General features: G+C 39.1%; 1 protein-coding gene across 3 annotated transcripts in view; it reads left to right on the top strand.

Moving 5' to 3' along the window:
* AGL (amylo-alpha-1,6-glucosidase and 4-alpha-glucanotransferase) overlaps nucleotides 1-22,186 on the top strand; it is a 57,003-nt gene that overhangs the window by 8,448 nt on the left and 26,369 nt on the right. For all 3 annotated transcript variants that reach the window (XR_012160376.1, XM_073356929.1, XM_073356930.1), the window contains exons 6-22: nucleotides 2,753-2,934; nucleotides 3,162-3,273; nucleotides 4,004-4,124; nucleotides 4,354-4,456; nucleotides 4,559-4,656; nucleotides 6,233-6,372; nucleotides 8,912-9,099; nucleotides 11,878-12,001; nucleotides 12,575-12,738; nucleotides 13,331-13,432; nucleotides 13,712-13,867; nucleotides 13,949-14,099; nucleotides 16,460-16,584; nucleotides 16,682-16,794; nucleotides 16,947-17,081; nucleotides 18,034-18,164; nucleotides 19,631-19,767. Coding sequence is in view for 2 of the 3 variants with exons in the window: in XM_073356929.1 (XP_073213030.1) it covers nucleotides 2,753-2,934; nucleotides 3,162-3,273; nucleotides 4,004-4,124; nucleotides 4,354-4,456; nucleotides 4,559-4,656; nucleotides 6,233-6,372; nucleotides 8,912-9,099; nucleotides 11,878-12,001; nucleotides 12,575-12,738; nucleotides 13,331-13,432; nucleotides 13,712-13,867; nucleotides 13,949-14,099; nucleotides 16,460-16,584; nucleotides 16,682-16,794; nucleotides 16,947-17,081; nucleotides 18,034-18,164; nucleotides 19,631-19,767 (2,282 nt within the window). In the remaining variant the exon portion in view is untranslated. The remainder of the gene's footprint in view (nucleotides 1-2,752; nucleotides 2,935-3,161; nucleotides 3,274-4,003; nucleotides 4,125-4,353; nucleotides 4,457-4,558; nucleotides 4,657-6,232; nucleotides 6,373-8,911; nucleotides 9,100-11,877; nucleotides 12,002-12,574; nucleotides 12,739-13,330; nucleotides 13,433-13,711; nucleotides 13,868-13,948; nucleotides 14,100-16,459; nucleotides 16,585-16,681; nucleotides 16,795-16,946; nucleotides 17,082-18,033; nucleotides 18,165-19,630; nucleotides 19,768-22,186) is intronic.

The following is a 22,186-nucleotide window of genomic DNA, read 5'->3' as shown; positions in this document are numbered from 1 at the left end:
TGTAAAGCAAACAAAACTTGCAGTTTATTTCTTTTGAGCTAGCTAGCCTTGCAGACAACAAACACCCCTGGCCTCGTCTGGTATTCTTGCTACAATAAGCTTTTTTACAAATATAGATTAAAAGCTTGGGCTCTGAGTCTACAAATTCTCATGCATGTATGTAACTTTACTAACATGAGTAAAGTTATGCTGCTCTTGTGTGTTTGCAGGGCTGGGGCCTTATAATGTCCCCACAACACCAGATGAGAATTTGCTATATTTTAACATCTGTAACTACAGTTCCTGTACCATTCTCTAGCTACCAGCCCTGCTTATCTCTTCTGTCTTCTTTCTCTGCCCAGCGTGTATGTGCATTACAGTTTAGGGAAATTTCTCCCATTTCCCTATAGCCAGAACTATTTTAATAAGTCTTCAGTAGCACTTAAATTTATGTGGTAAATCAAACTAGTCATCAGAGTCAACACTTATTTGAGATGAAAGGGAAAAAGTCTGAGTGCTATTGTTTTTGTGCATCTGGCTGCACACTCAAAAAGACAACATTGCATTAATTTCAGTTCTGAAACTAATCTTCACAACAGAATGGGCTAGTAAACTTCTTTCTTCCTCTTTTCTTCCTTCCTTCCTTCCTTTTTTAAAATGAAGCTAATATTATGGTGAATATATTATTTGCTGAAAATCCCTACATCGGTGAATTTCTGTAATCAGATATACATATATTTTCAGTCTGTTGCATTTCACAAAGCAAGAATAGTTTGTCAACCATAATGCTGTGTGTCTAGTGTTTCTCCAGAAATAAGTTTCTCTCACTAAATTCCAATTATTGAGAGGATTAATCTTCAAAGCAATTCCTTTATCACAATGATTAGAAATATTTTCATCTCCTCTCTGGTAGGCTAGAAAGGCAGTTTCTCAGAATCAAGTGAAAAGTTGTCATTTTGCTGCCTTATATTTTGTTGGAAGGAATCAATCAACCATTTCTGAGGCCAAAGGAGAAGTCTTTCTTAGAAGCATCTATCATGCTTTTTGCTCATCTACGCAGAATAGGATAACTTTGCTTTTTAAAGAAAAAAAATATTTTTCATACAGATGTCTGAGATAGCATATGCATGTTGAATAATTCCCCATACAAAATATTTACAAGTGAAGCTTTTAAAAGCCCAAGGTAATGTTGCTTTGTTCCTTTCAGTTGAGCAGGCTGCTTTTAGTTGTGGATGGCAGAGTTCCATATTTATAAAGGTCGAACAGTCAAAGCCAAATTCTAAATGATATTGAGCTGCAATGTTAGAGGTCACTTTGAACAAGAGAGACCTATACATACTATAGGGTGAGCAGCAGTGCTGTTTCTTTTCCTTTGATATAAAAAGATCCCCCTCCACTCCCCCATAAAAAACCTCAACAAACCCCCCAAAACAGTTGGTAGTTTTTATTAATCAGCCCATGTTGTTTGTGGTTCCGTTGTGATATAGGGGATTTTTGACTCTTAATATTTATTCTGCTGTTTTACCAAGGTTAGAAATTACTTGTGGATAGTAACTGACACAATCCTTTTTTCCTCTTTCTTTGAGTTAAGTACCACATTTGCTTTACTTCAGTCTCTCATGACTCCGCTAAAACAATTCAGTGCTAAGAAAATGCACATCTAAAAGTCGAGTAAGAATTATACAGAGATGAAACCAATAGTGATGAATGAAATTGCTCCCAGAAAAACCCCATGGAATTTAATAGTGATCATTTTTGTTTGGTTGTTGAGCCATTCTGTAGCAGTTCTAATGCTCTATTATATTACATAGACTAGTTCAAAAGATCCCATGAAAATAATAATTTTCTATTAAACTCTATCTAGGACTTTTCCATGAGGAAAGAGAAATGAAGTAATGGGAGTTAGATGCTTTCTTTTCTTTTCTTTCATATTCCCCCAGTGATTTATAATCTCTTCCACCCTTCAGGGGTACCCACTATTACTACAGGCATAGCCTTGTGTATAGTGCAGTGAGTTGCACTCAGTTTCTGTGATCAGGGCTCCTTGGTTTCTGTATTGTGTTCATTTTTAATTTTATTTAAAACAAACATCAGTATTTTTCTCTATGCTGCCACAGGAGTGAAGATAAAAGGGGTCTTACATGAACCATCATTCAGCTTGCTGCATGCACCAGAGGGAAGGATGTGCTTATTACTCCGTATCAGGGCTTTGTAATGAAGATCAATGATTTGCCTCCCTTCCCATCACTACATCTGGTCCAGTGGGCTGATCAGTTTATTTACAGCATAGGGTCATATATAAATCCTCCACTCTGGGTTCACCTCTCCTCTACCCTCCCAGGCATCCAAATCACTACTCTGAAAGGTTCTGTTTCTTTGGAACATCTTGTATCTTTAGGCCATTTTTAGCACCATACTTGGTGAGAAATGATATTCTTGACCGTAAACATATTAAGGGGCTATTCGGAGAGAAATAATGCCCAGCAACCAGTGTGTGTTGTTTTGCAACAAAAAATGTAAAATTCTCTCTGCTATACTAGAAGTGATACCTGTTTGTCTACTGACTTTCTATAGTCCTATCAAAGACGTTAGTGGAATGCAAGCTTTCACATGGCCTGATTCTGTATTGGCTGAAGTCAAACCCTTCCATTGGAAAAGGAACTGATTTTACCTCCTGTGCTATCCTAACGTTTTGGTCCTAAGATGTTTGTATAAAAGTTAAATAATTCAACTTGTTTAATTATTCTGTTTTTTTTTTCTCTTCTTAAATAAGCTGCTAACAGCGAATGGATTAGGGAGCATCCAGAATGTGGTTATAATCTTGTAAATTCTCCGCACCTGAAACCAGCCTGGATCTTGGACAGGGCTCTCTGGCATTTAAGCTGTAGTGTGGCTGAAGGGAAATACAGAGATAAGGGGCTGCCTCCTTCAATTGAAAATGACCATCACCTGAATGTAAGTAAATGAGAAACATAGCATTTCACTTTTGTAATAATAATCTGTGAAACTGGATGAAGAAATGTTCAGTTATCTATACTGTGGGAGTGCCTAAAATGTGCTGATGTTTTTTAAACATATAGGAAGACAGTTCCTGCCCTGAAGAGCTTATTTTTTAATGTCAACATTTAATAGTTTTATAGGACTTGTGTATTGTAAAAGTAACTTTTCTTTCTTTTTTACAGAGTATCCGTAAAATAATTTGGGAGGATATTTATCCCAAGATAAAACTATGGGAATTTTTCCAAGTAGATGTTAACAAAGCTGTGCAGCAATTTAAAATCCTTCTGACTCAAGGTAAAAACATGCCTGTTACACATAAGTAATCCTTATACTTCAGTATGTTTATCTGCTGTTGGGCAAACCTTGTATGTAAACGATAAACACAGTGGGGTAGGGAGGAAAAAACAATGTAGGAAGTCTTAACTTAGATGATGTGTTGAAGGCAGTAGTTTGCCCAGCTCATTCATCTACAAAAAAGTTTTGGTAGAAAAGTAGCAATTGAAAAAGTTAATTCATGCTAGACCATGGAAAATTAGATATATAATTCTGCTGAAATATTTTTATTGTAATATGGAGAATATCTAAAATAGTACAACATATGAGACAGGTTAGTAGTAGTTAGTGGACAGTATTGCAAGAAACCCACAGAGTATAGTGGGTTTTGTTTTTGTTGGTGTGGGGGAGGTTTTTGGTGTTCTGTTTGGTTTGCCTCTGAGCATGCATTCATCTTGAACACTATCAATTCTGACAAACTTTATTTTTGTATCTTTCATCAGTATGCACAATTGGCAAGTACTTTAAAAACTACTTTATCTAAGAATTGAGCTAAAATCCTGACCCGGCTGAAGTCAATGGGTGTTTTTGCAATTAACTTGAGTAGACCTGGTTTTTCTCCCTTATTGTCTATATTTCAGTTTCTAGGTAAACTGGAACAGCAAAAACTGTATTCTTTGTTTTTAAGATTTATTCTGTGTGGTTTTAAACTTCCACCCTACATCATTTTGTGTTAAATGTTTTTCTTCAGGTAACAGGAAAACTAAATCTGATCCAAACCAACATCTTCAAATAATTCAGGATCCTGAATATAAGCGACTTGGCTGTACTGTAGACATGAATATTGCATTGGCAACATTCATACCACATAGGTACTGTAATATAGGGTTTGTACAAGAGAAACTGAACCTTAACTTTAAACTGAAAAATCTAGTATGGTGGTATGTTCTGGGTGGGGGAGGGAATTAGAATTTTCATTCCTCAATATTTGAGTTACCTTTGATTATAAATATATATATTTTTAAAATTTAGGAGCTTTAGACAGGTGTATAATGATATCTGAACCTAATGGCTTTTAATTGCTGTTTTTCTCTTGTTTAGCAATGGGCCAGCTGCAATACAAGAATGCTGTAACTGGTTCCAAAAGAGAATTGAAGAATTAAATGCTGAGCAGTTTCGGCAAACTAACTACCATCAAGAGCAGGTCTTATTAATGCTGCATTTAAATGTTGAATTCTTGCTTTCTGTTATAAATCATAATTTATTCTATTTTATTGAACTAACATTTATATTAATGTACTTCCAGGCAGTCACTTGTCTTCTGGAGACTGTGGTTTATGAGAGACTGGCTGACCATGGTCCTAAACAGGGTCCTGTTAGCAGAAAATACCCTTTAGTTACCAGGTATTATGCTTTTGTCTTCCTCTCAAAAACCCATTTAAAAATTTTCTTTCTTGGATTGACTAGAACTTCCAGATTTGATGTTACATACAATATTATCGGCCTGATTCTTATCATCTTTAAGGCCACGTCCTATAAGGAACTGATCACTGACATGAACTTCAGCAGTCCTGCTGAGCACCTTGCAAGATTGGACCTTTACACTGATATAAGTTAGGAGTAACTGCTCCTTAGGTCAGTGGAGTAACAACTGTGTAAGAAGAGAAGAATCAGGCCTTATATCTTAGAAACCAAACTATGTGGAACTTATTTTAATTGAGGAAGTATGAATTTGGAGCTTCAGCTTTACTTCAGCGAGGGTTAGTGTTTCTTTTGTAAACTGCTTGTGTAAGTTGCACTTATGCCTGTGGAGGAGAGACATTTCTGGTGAGGTGAATGCAAAATTCAGTAAAACTAAACTTCAAAATAAAGCTTACCTTTTTATCATAATAACATGGGATGCCTTCCTTATAGTAGTTGGCTTCATGGCTACTCTAATTTTAAGACTAAAATCTTCTGTTTTGAACTACTGGCCTGCAAAATTTCATTTTCACATTCTGAGCTACAGTGTAAGCCTTTGCAACTCTTTCCCTATCTTTCTCCTCCTCCCTTACCCACACAGATGGACAAATGGTCACTTAGTAAGACTAAACACTGATAATGCTTTGTTAGCAACTTTGTTAGCAATGACTGAACTTGATAAGAATTTTGGATAAAATCCTACCCCCAAAAAAGTGATCATCAGATGAGACTATAGAACACAATATAGTGTTCAGGACTCTATTGAAATCCAAGGGATTTTGCATGGTGTTCATATAGCGCTCATCTTGACGGAGCAGGAAAAATTATACCACGCTGCACTTGCCAGGTCAGTTGCATAGTGGAGTTTTGCAAGGGTGTGAAGTGCAGCCTGAGGGAAATCGGATGCGTAGGGGATCCTTTGTGTGGAGCTGTTAGAATCTCTGCACTAGTGTGGAAGCAGTGCACTACTCAGTAAAGAGGATACGATGACCCAAAATCCCTACTTATTGAGTATAATTTGGAATATGGAATAAAACTTAAATGGAACTATTTATATGCATTAAAATTAAGGATATGCATCAGTGTTTGCAGGATTGGGATCTTAAACCCAGATTTTTGAAAGGTATTCAGGCTTTGCTGTGCTCAGTGATGCAATCCGTAACTGATTTAGGTGTCTAAATCTAATTTTCAAAAGAGAGTTAGGCATTTAGGAGCCTAAATTCCATTGTAGGTGTTTACAGCCATACTTTTAAAAATGTGGGCCTTAGTCTTCAAAATATCAGTGAACTATCACATTTCAGCAGCTTATCTTGTCATCCCAAGTTATCCAGCTATGTTGCAAAACAGAAAACGGCCCTTCATTTATGTTCTAGCAATAGCAGATACTTTTTACAATGAATAAAAGCTAGGCGGTCTTGCAACTTATTGGTTGATATAAGGCAGGAGGTATTTCAATTGTCTTCAAAAATTAAGACAAACTAAAATGCACTTTAAAATTAACTATTTGTGCAATCTCTAGATACTTTACTTACCCATTTAAAGAGATGACCTTGGAAGAGGAAGAATCTCTGATGCATCAGCCTGATAAAGCTTGTCATTTCTTGGCTCATAACGGTTGGGTAATGGGAGACGATCCTCTGAGAAACTTTGCTGAACCAGGTTTGTGAACTGAACTTCAAATCACTTTATAAACAAAGCAAAAAGGGCATTTTTCTGTGTCTATCTCAACACAGTTCCAAATTTTAATTGAAAATTGTGCCAGTATATAGTATTTGTGTTCCAATTCAGCATGCTAATGACACTAAAAATACTTCAGGATTTAGAGAGAGAGTCTTTCAATGTAGATAACTTTTCATTCTCTGAGTGCTGTTGACTGTTATCTTTCCATGTTTATAGCAACCACTGGTAGTACCTACTATAGTTTAAGCTGCAAAACACTTCGCTTTCTGAATAAGTAAGAATGGACTTACGCTGTGATCATGATTTTCTGAGACATTCACTTTTTTTAAATGAAATTTTCTATGCTTAGTCTCTCTACTTGAAGGGATGCAATTTAAGTTTAAATGCATCTTTCCTGGCGTTTGAGTTAGGAGAACTGAACATAATATTTTTCCCTGTTTTTTTTATTCTGACTGCATTTTTCTATATAGATAGCTCAAATACATCTGAACTTTGAGGGCCAGATCCTCAATTTTGCCTTTAAGGTACCCCACGATTGTCTTAAATTCTCAGATCACTTATAGCTTTTATTTTATTTGGGGAAAACTCAGAGCAGTGGAAGTTTTGTCTAGTGTGATGGAGTTTTTAATTCCAATTCAGGAACCAAACTGTATCTTCATCTGCACAGCCTGGTCTCTGGTCTTGGATTCTCTTATTCCATACCCCCTCTAGACTGGAAGTTTTGCTAATGACTAAACTGAGAACATTCATGTTGTTGGTAAAGGAAGGAGAAGGGAAGCTCCGTAAATCTAGCCTGTGGACAACATCACAGCAACTGTTCGCTCATAAAGTGAGACTCATAAATTTACTGAAAACCTGTCAGAGCTCTGCCAATAGGTACTTTCAGTATGTGGCTCTTAATTGTTGCAGAATAATTGACTTTCTTTTTTTCTGTATATATTCTCTTTAAATAAGTAAAAGTCAAGGCATAGCTGAAGATAATACATGTTTGCCCAGTGTGGAATTAATTCTTTTTTAATCATCCTTCAGTTGGCTGACCTTTCGTGTTGGCAAATAAACATGTATTTGGCTAGTGCAGTTGTCGCCCATTGTCTAGTTTTCACTAAATGGGTGAAATCTTGGCCCCATTTGAAATCAGTAGGAGTTTTACCATTGAATTTGGTGCCAGGATTTCACCTGGGTGTTTGAAGACACTTGTATCTCAATATATGACAGTCCTTTGTATTCTCCTTTTAAATCAGTTTGCCTTAAGGGGCCACTAACCACATGACTTGCACACTTCCATTGATCAAACATTGTGCGGTGATGCACAGGTAACTGCGGTGCAGGCTATCAGTGTGTCATAGCTCTCCTTTTTCTGTGATCGCAGTGAACAGGTGTTCACGACTTGCCAGGGCCCAAATGTTTGGAGTGAAAAAATTCACAAAAATAGCAGAGGGAGAGGTTTGAAGTCATGCAGGATTAGTTTCTCAAGTGTGTGCAGAAAGTTTTCCTTATGTTTCATGATTCAACCTTTTTTACTTCGCTAACTGAGTAGAACAGTGAGAATAAGAAGACGTCATTGTAGAATCAAAGCAATCATCAGACCATCAGAAAGCCTTATTTCAAATGACTCTGCATTTGACGAGCAATATGTTTCTTATGCATGATTGTAAGCAATTACCAACTGTGGCTTGACAGCCGATGCTGAAAATCGAAGTAGCTTCTGCAGCCTTCTTGGATGTCTTCAGTAGATCATAAACACCTTTTTCCTGGTCTGACTGACAAAATACTTTTAATAAAATCTTCCAGGGCTGTGCCTTTTTAAAATAGTAGAAAATCTCATGTTTTGTGGTGCAATGGAGTGGAGCATCATTTGCAGATAAATTGTGATTTTAAAATTTATACGGATCACCTCTAAAAGACTGCAATAAGTGAATAAATGAAACAAACAGATTAGGAGTACAATTTTCAGAGTCAACTCAGTGACTTAGGTGCTTTTTCAAAATGTAACCCTAGATTAATAGGAATAGAAACTGCTGCTAAAATTGATTAAATTTTAAAATTGAGGCTGTTTATATTATACACACAGATGCCGGTACGAACCTGTTCACTATGAATATTTTGTCAGTATTTGAATTATTGTTTTGTAGATAACTGAAAACATGGAAAAGATTGTAGAGAAAGGGAAACCTTTCATTGAGTTTGAAGTGCTGTTAATTTTAATGCATAGTACACTGTTTTCTTTTATTCCATTCTTTCATTCAGCCATTGTTGTACCTTATTTGAGATTTAAAATACAAATTGGTTTACTGATATTAATATAGTTCTATAAACAGAAATCTTAAATACACCTTTAGAATAAACAGATATGGGGAACTGTAATTTAGCATGCAGTACATAATTTGGGAGTTGATATGGTATAGTTAATCTTGTTTTAATCTTTTTTTTTTAAACTTCTTTAGTTATAAACTCAATGTGTCTCATGCACTTGCTCCCAGTGGTGTATTGTAGCTAAATGAATTTCTTTTCTTTACAGGTTCAAATGTTTACCTAAGAAGAGAACTTATTTGCTGGGGAGACAGTGCCAAACTGCGCTATGGAAATAAACCAGAAGACTGCCCTTACCTGTGGGCACATATGAAAAAATACACTGAAATTACTGCCAAATATTTCCATGGAGTACGTCTTGATAACTGTCACTCAACTCCTCTTCATGTAGCTGAGGTGCGGAAAGAATAGGCATTTTTATGATAAAGTTGTTTTTGTCTGTGAAATAAGATTTACAATGCTGTTTGTGATGGAAGCCTGTGTATGTCCACATAGCAAAAGTTGCTCATGCATTAGCCTATCTGAGCTAGTTTGAACCCAGGTAATGCAGATAACAATAGCAGTGAAGGCCAGCACAGGATTCACAACAGGCTAGTGAGCTGAGTGCATATCTAGTGAACTGAGTGCTAGGCTTGAACTACCTGTGCTGAAGCCTGTGCTTGTATTGTCTTCACTGTTGTTGTTCGTTGTGCTAGCTGGGTTCAAGTGTTGTAGAGCCATACCCTGTGTATCTCCTGTCACAGAGCTTTGTCAGAGAATATTGTTTTAGGTGTGGTATGAAATTCCTTGAATGTTTATTTTTTTTCTACTTTCCGATGAGTGCCTTCTCTCTTCAAGACAAAATCACTCTTAAACAATATAGGCTACTCATATCTAACTCATTGCAATTGGTGTCATCCTTTGTGAATTAATAATTTGGGCATTTGCATCTAATTTTGTTTTAGATTACTATGGAAAATATTTTTTTCAAAGCTCTGTCTGATCAAGCATAGTGTGAGTGACTATCCAACTAGCTCTCCAAGATGCATCTTTTTTCCAATTTAAGTCCAGTTAATGAATATTTACACAATTATTTTTCTGATGACTGTATCAAAGCAGGATTGAAACTAATTGCAGATCTATAAGTGTTTTCTGCATTTGGGGAAACAAAATATTGATTCACTTAAACCAATTCTAAATGCCCTGGGAGCCATAGTGCAGACAAGCTTCCCACAGCTAGACCTGCTGTTACTACCACTTTAATTAGATCTGCTTTTCAGCAGGTTTAACTGAACTGCTCATAAAAGAGGGCATAGCCATGAGACTCTTGTCTAAGGGTATGTCTACACTTAAAATACTACAATGGCACAGCTGCACCACTGTAGCATTCCTCTGTAGACACTGCCTACATCAACAGGAGGGTTCTCCTATCAGTGTAGTTAAGCCACCTCCAAGAGGCAGTAGCTAGGTCAACAGAAGAAGTCTTCCGTCACCTAGTGCTATCTAGTCAGAGTCTTAGGTTGAGTTAACAGCACCGCTCAGGGATGTGAAATTTTTCACACCCCTGAGCAACATAGTTACACTGAACTAATTTTCTAGCATAGACCACGCCTAACTCTGGTTTAGCTGAAATGGCAGTAGAACTGATGAGAATGTTTTTGTTGTTTGTGTTTTGTTTTGTTTTTTGCACATTTCCCCAGAGTAGACATGGATATATCAAGACCAGTACTGAGTGTCACAAATATCATTTTTCATCAACATCACCAGCAACAGTGGGTGCAAATGACCATGAATTTGTTTTCAGCAGCTTTTCATAGTTACTATTATTATTGATGATGCTAGTGTTTCCTATAATGTAAACTCTTGTTGCCGACCTAAACTGTGTTTCATCATAGCCTTTCACAACTGGTAAAGTATAACCTACAACAGTATAGTTTGAAAGGGTTATTTTTAAGTGTTCTGCTTGTTTTTTCTTTTTTACCTTAGGACTTTTCTACACAAACAGCTGCATCAATATAACAAAATTAGTTTCTAAATCAATTTAGTTAAGCAGATGCAACCCGTTTGTGTGACATGCTTAGATCTTAATGCAGTTTCTTATTAAAATAAGCCAAACTAATATAAGGCCCTCTTAAACTGATTTCAGAGTATCCAAAGACAGGTGTTGCACAGATTTAAATCAGTTTTTAGAAATTATTTTAATTAATCAGTACAGTTTCTAGCTGTAGACTGGGCCTTAGAAATATGAAGTCTCATTTCTCTACTTTTGGTCCTTGAAGGTGCAGAGGACTAGAATGGGAACTTTCTCACCCTTAATTTAAGTATTGGTGTTGTGTCTTAAACAGAGATCTTTCTTCCCAACTGTTCGTTCATGCAGTTGAGTTTAAAAGGTATTGACAAAAACAAGCAAAAAACCCACAAAGTTTGAAATAGTTTGACTAAAAATCCTGTGAGTTTTTTCAAATTATTCAGGAGGCTTTCCAAATAATCTTGTAAATGTTCACAAGCACACCATGGGGGTCTAGCTTTTTTGCGATAAGTTCTGTATATTTATTGAATTCAGTATATTTTTGTTTTCTTGAGCAAAATTGTTTAATAACTCAATTATTTGGTTAGCATGCATAATAATATATTATGATAGATGCCTAGGTTTCAAGGGGTTTTTGATGAAGATAATTAAAAACAATTATTATGATCTATAGGAGATGCTAGCAGCAGCTAGGTCAGTCAGACCTAATCTTTATGTGATAGCTGAACTCTTCACGGGGAGTGAGCATATTGACAATGTCTTTGTCAACCGCCTGGGAATTACCAGTCTTATTAGAGGTACTATAGACACCTGAAAGCCATATAGGATTGCTATATATGGTTCAAAGTTTTTTAATGTGAAACTAACATTGGTTTGTTTTTTATTCTTCTTGTATCTTTGTCCTTTGCAAATTCAAACATCTTTCCTGCTTCCTTTTTCTTTTAACTCCTCCATCTGTTGTATCCTTCTATTCCTAATTTGGCTTTTTCAATTTGTTAACTTTTGTATAATTGAACTTGTTTGGTTTCTTCGTATTTTGGCTTTCCATTTTGTCTCTGCTGCATGGCACTTCCCTGCTGCCCAATCCATGCCTAGCCTTGTATCCTTTCTTTTTTTCTGTTCTGCCTTTTCCTTTTCTGTGGCTTTCTTGGCTGTGCTTTTTGCAGTACATGCTGGACACAGCTAGAAAACTGCGTGCTGATTTGTATGTAGTGGCTGAGCTGTTCACAGGAAGTGAGGAGTTGGACAATATTTTTGTGACTAGATTGGGCCTTAGCTCCTTAATAAGAGGTAGGCTTGCTATGTGTGTGGTTCCCCATTACCTCTCTGACACTGCATGTATGGTGTGCCATTTATGAAGAAAATGTCATATATTAGAACTGCACAATTTATCATATTTCATATTTTATATTTATCTATTTAAGTATGTTATTGCATCTTAGACGGAGAGATGCATCCTAGGTGTAAGGTGTCTAAAAAGAATAGTTATATGTCAGTCCGGAGGGGTGGGAGTATTTGTGGCATAGCTTTCCCGTACTTCCTGCCGATTGGTTTTGGTTTTTTTTTAAGAAGTTGATCACCTCCTCTGAAGCCTGGTAGACCTTGAAAAGGGGATCCTAACATTTTAAATGTTTTTCCCCCCTTCCACCCTAACACATGATGATAAACTACATAGTAGATGCCTTCAAATTATGGACACACTGCCTATAATTAAAGTTTAATGTTCTATTAATATTATTCATTAATATCTTTGATTATTTAACATGCCAAATGTAAAACCATTTATTATAGTCTCCCTATTGGATAACCTTTAGTTATGGTAGTAATTCTCCTATAAACACTCATGCAAGTTTTGTTCTGTAGAGGCAATGAGTGCATATAACAGTCATGAAGAGGGAAGATTAGTTTACCGCTTTGGAGGAGAACCAGTTGGTTCTTTTGTTCAGCCACGTTTGAGACCTTTAATGCCAGCTATTGCACATGCACTGTTTATGGATGTTACACATGATAATGAATGTCCTATTCAGGTGAGCACTTAAATTACGTTAGATTTTCATGTTAAATACATATTTTTTGTACTGTGATTCAGTCATGCCAATTCATAAGGGTTATGTGAAATGGAATTACTTTTGAATGGTGTTTCGGAAAGTCATGATGGTAGTTAAAAGGTTGCATGAAATAAGTGGAATTGTACAGTAGTTCCCACTGCCTTTCAACCTTCTGTCCCTTTTGGGAGAGAAGCATAAAAGCAACTAAATATGTCCTGTTTTTACTCTTGCATGTCCAGCTATTATGAACCGAGTAATGTTTGCCTGTTCTCTCAAACTTACCCACTCTGTCCTTCCCAGGATAATAATGGGAGGATCAGAGGAAGATTGCTGGGAGTTGGGATGACATTGTTAGGAGCTCTGCTCTTTTAAGCCTTGTGGTGATTTTGTTTGCTTGTTTATTTTAAATAAAAGCCTGTAGAAGTTTTAATCTGTGATTACAGTGTGATAAGCACATCAATAGACAATGAGTTCTTCTGTAAAACAGGTATTTCTATGTATCTAAGTGTTTGGAAGGAAATAAGATGATGATAGACTAGGTTCATTTGTCTGTTTTTATTCTTCTCAATAGCACCGATCTGAGTATGATGCTCTTCCCAGCTCAATGATTGTTTCCATGGCATGCTGTGCTACCGGAAGCACCAAAGGCTATGATGAGCTAGTACCACACCAGGTCTGTGTCTCCTCTTTTTAAAACTTCAGTTGACTCAGTTAAAAATAAAAAAATCACTACTATAATACTGGAACACACATATTAAAGTGTATACAATAACTTGGGTGATTTACTCATTTAAAATTCCAAGTAGATAGCTTATTAGCTATTTCACGATATCAGTGAATAATAAATTTGTAATATCGGATAAATGTATCTGTGTGTGTATAAGTAAAATATGGCATTTCCAATTATTTTTCAGAATAGTTCATATATGGCTAAAGTTTAATTTATTTGCAGATTTCTGTAGTCTCTGAAGAGAGGTTTTATGCCAAATGGAATCCAGCAGCAACACCCTCCACTCCTGGTGAAGTTAATTTCCAAACTGGAATTATAGCAGGAAGGCTGGCCATGAACAGGCTGCACCAAGAGCTGGGAGTCAAAGGCTTCATTCAGGCAAGAAATTGAAGTAAAATGTTTCACTCGTTTTAAATTTTTTTCAGAATAAGAATGTGTGTTAATTTATATATTTTGTAGGTGTATGTGGATCAAGTTGATGAGGATATAGTAGCAGTGACTAGGCATTGTCCTAACACACACCAATCTGTAGTGGCTGTGTCTCGTACTGCTTTCAGAGATCCTAAAACTTCCTCCTACAGCAAAGAAGTGCCTCAAATGTGCATCCCAGGTATTCAAACCTGTTTTTGAAGAGTTGACCATATCAAGGAAATTAAAGCTTAAAGCTGAAACTGAGTGATTGACAGACTCCATGCTCGCCATGTTGATTCTAATTTCTTGAAGGTTATGTGATTAGGATGCAACATTAGGTACCTTTTATATGCTTTAATATCTATGCATCACAAATAGTTAAAGGGACACCAACTGAAAATAACTTTTGACTTTAAAAAAAAATACAGTAACTCCTCGCTTAACGTTGTAGTTATGTTCCTGAAAAATGCGACATTAATCGAAAAGATGTTAAGTGAATCCAATTTCCCCATAAGAATTAATGTAAATGGGGGGTTAGGTTCCAGGGAAACTTTTTTCACCAGACAAAAAACTATATATACACACACACACACACAGTATAAGTTTTAAACAAACAATTTAATACTGTACACAGCAATGATGATTGTGAAGTTTGGTTGAGGTAGTAAAGTAAGAGGGTGGGATATTTCCTAGGGAATGCCTTACTGCTAAATGATGAACTAGCATTCAGCTGAGCCCTCTAAGGGTAAACACGTTGTTAATGTAGCCCCACTCTACAAGGCAGCACGAATGGGGGAAGGGGAGACAGCATGGCAGACAGAGAGAGAGAGATGTGATTGCCCCTTTAAGTACTCTGACACCATTCTAAGTACATTACCTTTAAAAAGATCAGGAAGTTGAGACAGCAGCTGCGGAGACCTTGGGCCAGCAAGCTCTCTCCGTCCTGAGCCCTGTCCTGTCTCCACCCTACTCTATATGGAGAAGGGGTAAGCAGGGAGCAGGAGTAGGGGGGAGGGGGATACCCTGACATTAGCCCCCTCTTCGCCCTCCTCCCCTGCACAGCAAGCAGAAGGATCCGGGGAGCAGCTCCAAGGCAGAGGGCAGGAGCAGCATATGGCGGTGCCGGGGAGGGACAGCTGAACTGCCAGCAACTGATAGCCTGCTGGGCAGCTGCTGCACAGGAACTTAGAGGAGCAGGGAGCTGATGGGGGGGCTGTCGGTCCACCCTGGTTCCAAGCCCCCACCAGCTCGCTCCAACGGTCTGCTCTTCCTGCAAGCAGTGGACAAAGCAGGCAGCTGCCAAAAATCGTTATAAGGGAGCATTGCGCACCTTTAAACGACCATGTTCCTTAATTGATCAGCAATGAAACAATGTTAACCGGGATGACTTTAAGTGAGGAGTTACTGTATGTCATCTGCCCCAATATCCCCATGGAAATACTGTGGTTTCATTTCCTCTCTTGCTGTTTGCGAATGAGCCACATAAATGGGAAGCTAATTAACTCTAGCAGAAGACCACTGGAAGTGACTGAATGAAAAGTGTCTCTTTTTCTTTTTTGTCCGTATACAGCAATCTTAATATCTTATTTTACAGTATTCTTAAGTGTTACTAGTAGTTATAGGTAAAGAATTTCAGATGTGTGGGTTTAAGTTGGTTGAGAGTGATAGTTTAAAAAGAAGCATCAAAGTGAGAGAGAACTGGCACAATAAATTGTACATATGTATTTTTGCAGGTCCATAAGACTGACAGTGTAGACCTCATTAGATAATTGAGCATTCTGCATTGAAGTCAATATTTGATCTGAGCTGGCTGTAACATTTCTGAAGAAGCCATTGCAATTTTTTGTATTAACCTTTAGTAAGGACCCAAGCCTGCAAACATTTCTTCACTTGCTTGACTTTTCTCACATGGTAGTCCCACTGAAGTCAATGGAACTGCTAAAATGCTTAAAGTTAAGCACATGTGTAAGTGGTTGCAGCATTGAGGGCTTAGTTTTTAGATCATTGGATGGATAGAGCAAATAAGGTCTTGAATGTCAATGTGGTTGCACTGGTATTTAAAAACTGATGTGCTCCGTTTAAAATAAGATCTGTGACTGCTGTTTGGGAAGTGGTGCAGAGCTTTGCCTAATTCAGAACCCCCAAATAGTCACATCTAGCAAGTCACCTGTTGGGTTTAATGGTGCAGGGTCAAGCCCTTATTTGTAATCCATGACTGATATCCCCATAACTCATTGTGAGTTAGGAAAGTTCTATCTTAGATTACACCATGGCCAATAAGTGTGTAGTGAACATGTTTAATCAATCAAGATTGAGTGACTGTAATGTATAGAACAGTAAAATATAGATAAATTCCCTTTCAGAGCTGTCAAATGTATTTAGTAATTTAACTGTGCAATTGAGACATGCATTTTCTGTAGTTAAACTCAAAAATGTTGTTTAATTTGTGTTTCAAGCAAGATTTAAACTTATTTTAAAACCAAGAATGCCATATATATTTGCTATCAATATTTTTGTGTATATATTTTGAGTTATGATATGTGATTTAACTGTTTATAGGCAAAATTGAAGAGGTAGTGCTTGAAGCTAGAACTATTGAGAGAAATGTTAGTCCTTATAAAAAAGATGAGCATTTTATCAACGGATTACCTAATTACACAGTAGAGATCAGAGAACACATTCAGGTAACTACAATCTTTTCTCTATACTAGCAGATGCAACAATTTATCAGAGAAGGAAAACTGAATTCATTATAGTTTCAACTATTTCTTCTTTTCTAAGATCAGAGAAAGTAAAATTATAAAGCAAGCTGGAACTGCCATAAAAGGTCCCAATGAATTTGTTCAAGAAATAGAATTTGAAAACTTAACACCGGGAAGTGTGATAATATTCAGGTATATGATGATCAACTTACTAAATGTGTGTCAATTGGCTGCACTAGATTAAAGGCAATGGAGGGGTGGGTTTTTTCAGTCTTAGTTCCATTACTTCAAAAAATAGTAGGTGGAAGTGCTAACTTCTACAATTTGTGCATTGATATTTACAGAGTTAGTCTCGACCCAAAGGCACGAGAGGCTGTCGGTGTACTCCGTAATCACCTGATCCAGTTCAGTCCTCATTTTAAATCTGGAAGTCTTCCCGATGACTGTTCAGCACCTATATTAAAAAATCTTTTTTCTTCGTAAGTATGCCTTGTTAGAGTACATACAGTAGAGGGCTGGATTAGAGGCAGAGATCAGCCTGCAAATGCTAACGAGTGACAATTCTTTGCCAAGTTCTCGGTCTGTCTTGGTTAATGTATGAACTACTATGTTTAGCCATCTTATTGCTTTATACAGAAAATAGTGGTTCAGACTTTAAAAACTCCTCACCTCTTTCACATGAGTAGTTCTCAGAGTAGCAGCCGTGTTAGTCTGTATTCGCAAAAAGAAAAGGAGGACTTGTGGCACCTTAGAGACTAACCAATTTATTTGAGCATAAGTTTTCGTGAGCTACAGCTCACTTCATCGGATGCATCTTTTTATGAGTAGTTCTGTGGGTTTGCTGCTGGCAGTAGATTTTATGCCAGGAAATTTTACATCCTGCAGCAAGGTGTTCAGATGACTTTGTCAACATACTATGTAGGTTACCAGTTCCATCTAAATGACTTTCTTAAAAGAAACTCGCATAGCAATCCAAAAACCAATGGATACTACATTATGCTTTTGTGGAGAAAAGATGTATCACTTTTAGTTGAATAATATTGAAATCTGTGATCATTTACTTAGTATTTTCTGTACTTATCTGCAATGATAAAAAGAGATCTCGTGTATAGTTAACATTGTGGAAACAAATAAGCTAATTTTAAATCTTGTACAAGAAGGGAGGTTTTTTGTTTTTGTTTTTTTCTTTTTAAAGGGAGCCCATAGTTACTCTTAAATCTATTCCATGGTTCCTAAATAAGTGGCCAGATTTTTAAAGTCAGTGATAGCTGCAAGGTGCGTGTTGCAGGCCCTGTTTTCAGGAGTCTAAACATGGAGTCTAAGCATCCCTTTTTAAAAATAGCTTGGCCTAGACCAAAACCAGAATTCTTCATGAAATTGATGTCCGTTATATAGTTAGTTATCAATGTTGGGTTTTTTTCCCTTTCCCAGTATTGCATCTAAATTAACCTTGGCTGATTTGAATCAAATACTGTATCGGTGTGATGCTGAGGAACAAGAAGATGGTGGAGGATGTTACAACATACCAAACTGGTCGCCCCTTAAATATGCAGGCTTGCAAGGTAACAATTCATGCGTGCTTTTTTGGGTGGAGGGGAAAAAAGGAGAATGGATCATCTCAATCTAGATCTAAAACAGAGGTGGGCAAACTATGGCCCGCGGGCCACATCCGGCCCACGGCACCCTCCTGCCGAGCCCCTGAGCTCCTGGCCCAGGAGGCTAGCCATTGGCCCCTGCCCTGCTGTTTCCCCCTCTCCCGCAGCCTCAGCTCACTGTGCCATCGGCACAATGCTCTGGGCAGCCGGGCAGTGTAGTTGCAGAGCTGCGGCCTGACCCAGTGCAGCGGTAGCACCACCAGTGCTCCGGGCAGTGCAGTAAGGGGGCAGGGAGCAGGGGGTGTTGGATAGAGGGCAAGGGAGTTGGGGGGCGGGAGGGGAGTGGTCAGGGGATGGGGGTGTGGATAGGGGTCAGGGCGGTCAGAGGGCAGGGTACAGGGAGGTTGGATGGGGCAAGGGTCTCAGGGGGCAAGTCAGGAATGGGATGGGGGGTTATATGGAGCAACAGGAGGTATTCAGGGGTGGGGTAGCCAGGGGACTGGGAGCTCGGGGTGGTGGATGGGGTAGAAGTTCTGGGGGGGCCGTCAGGGACTGGGGAGGGGGGGTTGAATGGGGACAAGAGACCCCGGGGAGCCGTTGCGGGGCAAGAAGCGGTGGGATCGGATAGGAGGCAGGGGCTGGGCCACACCTGGCTATTTGCGGAGACACAGCCTCCCCTAACCGGCCCTCCATACAATTTTGGAAACCCGATGTGGCCCTCAGGCCAAAAAGCTTGCCCGCCCTGATCTCGAATAGTGTTAGATTTTGTGCACTGTTTGCTCTTCAAATAGAAGAGAACAAGTTGCTTCTGCTTGGTCTATACAGTATGTGCTTGAAAGAGAGTAGCAAGCAAATGGAGGCAAGATACTGAATCAAGAAACATCTCTTAATATTGGGGTAGAGGATGAGTTTAAATATTTAATTTTACATTAAAACTTTGGTAATCTGACCTTTGGGAATACTTTAAAACATGTTTAAATAAGTACACCTCCAGTCACAAATGGCCTTACCTAAAACCCACAAATATTACCTGTTACATGAAGTGTCAGTAATAGCTGTCATTTTAACATCTGAATGCTGTTGTGTGACATATTTTATAATTATCTGAGTTAGATTTTAAACCGTAAAGAAGCATGGGCTCAGTGATTACACAGTATTTGTCTCAAACTTACTGTAGGTCCACTGAGCCATAGCAGGTGGGATGGGTCCCTTCTCATTGTACAATCAGGCTAGAGCTTTAGCCTTTCTAAAGGCTCTCTAGCCTTTAAAACACACGAAGAAAAATGACATCAGGTTAAAAAATGTATAACTGGTCCAGCTCTGGTTCATAACTTTTCAGATCTGCAGTGTTGGATTTACTCCTGGAAACTGGAATTGCAGGTTGTGATAATCATGTGGCCAGTAATATAGTGTGCTGTTTGTTTTATTTTCAGGATTAATGTCAGTGATGGCAGACATTAGACCAAAGAATGATTTGGGTCATCCTTTTTGTGGTAATTTGAGATCTGGGGATTGGATGATTGACTACGTCAGTGACCGTCTAATTTCACGTTCAGGAGCCTGTGCAGAAGTAAGTAAATCTATTAAGTGTTTATCTATAAGGATGGAACGTTTTGGTCTACTTCACAAACCTTTGCCACTTGAGCACATGGAATAACTAATAGCAGTAGTAGGTTGTCATCCTCTTTATTGACCAGCACTAGAGGCGGGGTGAGAAACACACTCTGCCAGTGGGTTTCACAGATACTCGAGGACCACAGAGGAATGCTGAGCCCCAAGAATTTTGGGTTCCAGTCCAGGCTCTAGAAAAGAGCATGCTCTTGTGGTGACAGCCCCTTCTGCACCACTACAAGATTGACTGACTCGTCCCGATCCCTCCCCCTTCTGACCCATCCCCTCCAATCTTTCCCCATCCTAGTCTTAGTCTCCCTTTGCCTACCCAATCCTAGTCTCCAGCCCTCAGGTTTCTTGTGCCAGTCTATTTCCCCCTGCATTCCCGGCCCTTCATCCAATGTGTCTCTCCTCTGCGCCCCACCACACTGACTCCCAATCCCAGGATTCTCACCCAATTAGGCCCAGTCTCTTTGCTCAGTCAGTTCAGTTCTTTCCTCAAACCCCAGCTCCTTGTCAGATTTGTTTCCCCATTACTCTGACCTTGATCCTCCCCGCAGCTCATTCACCAATCGGAGTTTCCTCTCCCGAATGCTATTTCCCTGACTGGCTCTCGTTGGTGTCCTTGACCAATCAGCCCCCCCCCCCCCCCCCCCCGGTCACAGTTTCTCTTCTCCCTCCCAGTCTTCAGTCCCAGTTCCACCTGGCTGCTTGTCCCAATCTACTCTCTTTGCCTCTTCCCCCAGTTCGTTTCTTGTCCCCTCTGCATTTGATTCAGTCAGCGTCGTCTTCTGCCATGTTGCCTGGGCACCAGCAGGGGGATCATAGAAGTGAAGGACTGGAAGAAACCTCAGTAGGTCATCTAGTCCAGTCCCTTGCACTCAAGGCAGGACTACGTAATAACAAGACAATTCCTGACAGTTGTTTGTCTGACCTGTTCTCAAAAACCTCAAATGATGGAGATTCCACAACCTCCCTCGGCAATTTGTGCTTAAGTATACAGACAGGAAGCTTTTTCTAATGTCCAACCTAACCCTCCCTTGCTGCAATTTAAATCCATTGCTTCTTGTCCTATCCTCCAGAGGTTAAGGAGAACAATTTTTCACCGTTTTCCTTGTAACAACCTTTTATGTACTTGAAAACTGTTGTATTCCCCCCCCCCCCCCCCCGGTCTTCTCTTCTCTAGACTAAACCCAACTTTTTCAATCTTTCCTCATGGGCATAGGCGCCAACTTTTCCTGGTGCCGGTGGGTGCTTGCCCCTGCCCCGCCCCCATTCTAGCCCCGTCCCCAAAGTCCCTGCCCCAACTCTGCCCACTCCCTGCCCCTATTGGACTCCTTCCCCAAATTCCCGCCTCGGCCCCGCCTCTTCCCCGAGTGTGCCGTGTTCCCCCTCCTTCCTCCCAGTGCTTATTGCCGCGAAACAGCTGGGAGCTAAGGGGAGCAGCAGGGACGTGGCATGCTCAGGGAAGGAGGCAGAGCGGTGGGGGCAGGGTGGGGAGCTGCCGGTGGGTGCAGAGCACCCACCAATTTTTCCCCGTGGGTGCTCTAGCTCCGGAGCACCCACGGAGTCGGCGCCTATGCTCATAGGTCATATTTTCTAGACCTTTAATCATTTTTGTTGCTCTTCTCTGGACTTTCTACAGTTTGTCCACATCTTTCCTGAAATGTGGTGCCCAGAACTGGACACAATACTCCATCTGAGGCCTTATCAGCACAGAGTAGAGTGGAAGAATTACTTTTCATGTCTTGCTTTCAACACTTCTGCTAATACATCCCAGAATGATGATCACTTTTTTTGCAACTGTTATTCCGTTGACTCATATTTAGCTTGTGATCCACTATGACCTCCAGATCCCTTTCCACAGTACTCCATGACTCCCTAGGAAATTCCCATTGTTGTATGTGTGCAATGGATTGTTCCTTCCTAAATGGAGTCCTTTGCATTTGTTATTATTGAATTTTATCCTATTTACTTCAGACCATTTCTCCAGTTTGTCCAGGTCATTTTGATTTTTAACCCTATCTTCCAAAGCACTTGTAACTCCTCCCAGCTTGGTATCATCCACAAACTTTTTAAGTGTACTCTCTGACATTTATCTAAATAATTTATGAAGATATTGAACAGAACCATAACCAGGACCGATCCCTGCAAAACCCCACTCAATATGCCCTTCTAGCTTGACTGTGAAACACTGATGACTGCTCTCTGGAAATGGTTTTCTAACTAGTTATGTGCCCACCTTATAGTAGCTCCATCTAGGTTATATTTTCCTAGTTTCTTTATGAGCAGATCATGCAAGATAATGTCAAAAGCCTTACGAAAGTCAAGATATGCCACATCTATCGCTTCCCCCCATACATATGGCTTGTTACTCT

Source organism: Lepidochelys kempii, chromosome 8, assembly GCF_965140265.1.
Source record: "Lepidochelys kempii isolate rLepKem1 chromosome 8, rLepKem1.hap2, whole genome shotgun sequence".
Lineage (NCBI taxonomy): Eukaryota > Metazoa > Chordata > Testudines > Cheloniidae > Lepidochelys > Lepidochelys kempii.
The sequence above is the reverse complement of the archived record's forward strand: the minus strand, read 5'-3'. Positions and strand labels throughout refer to the sequence as shown.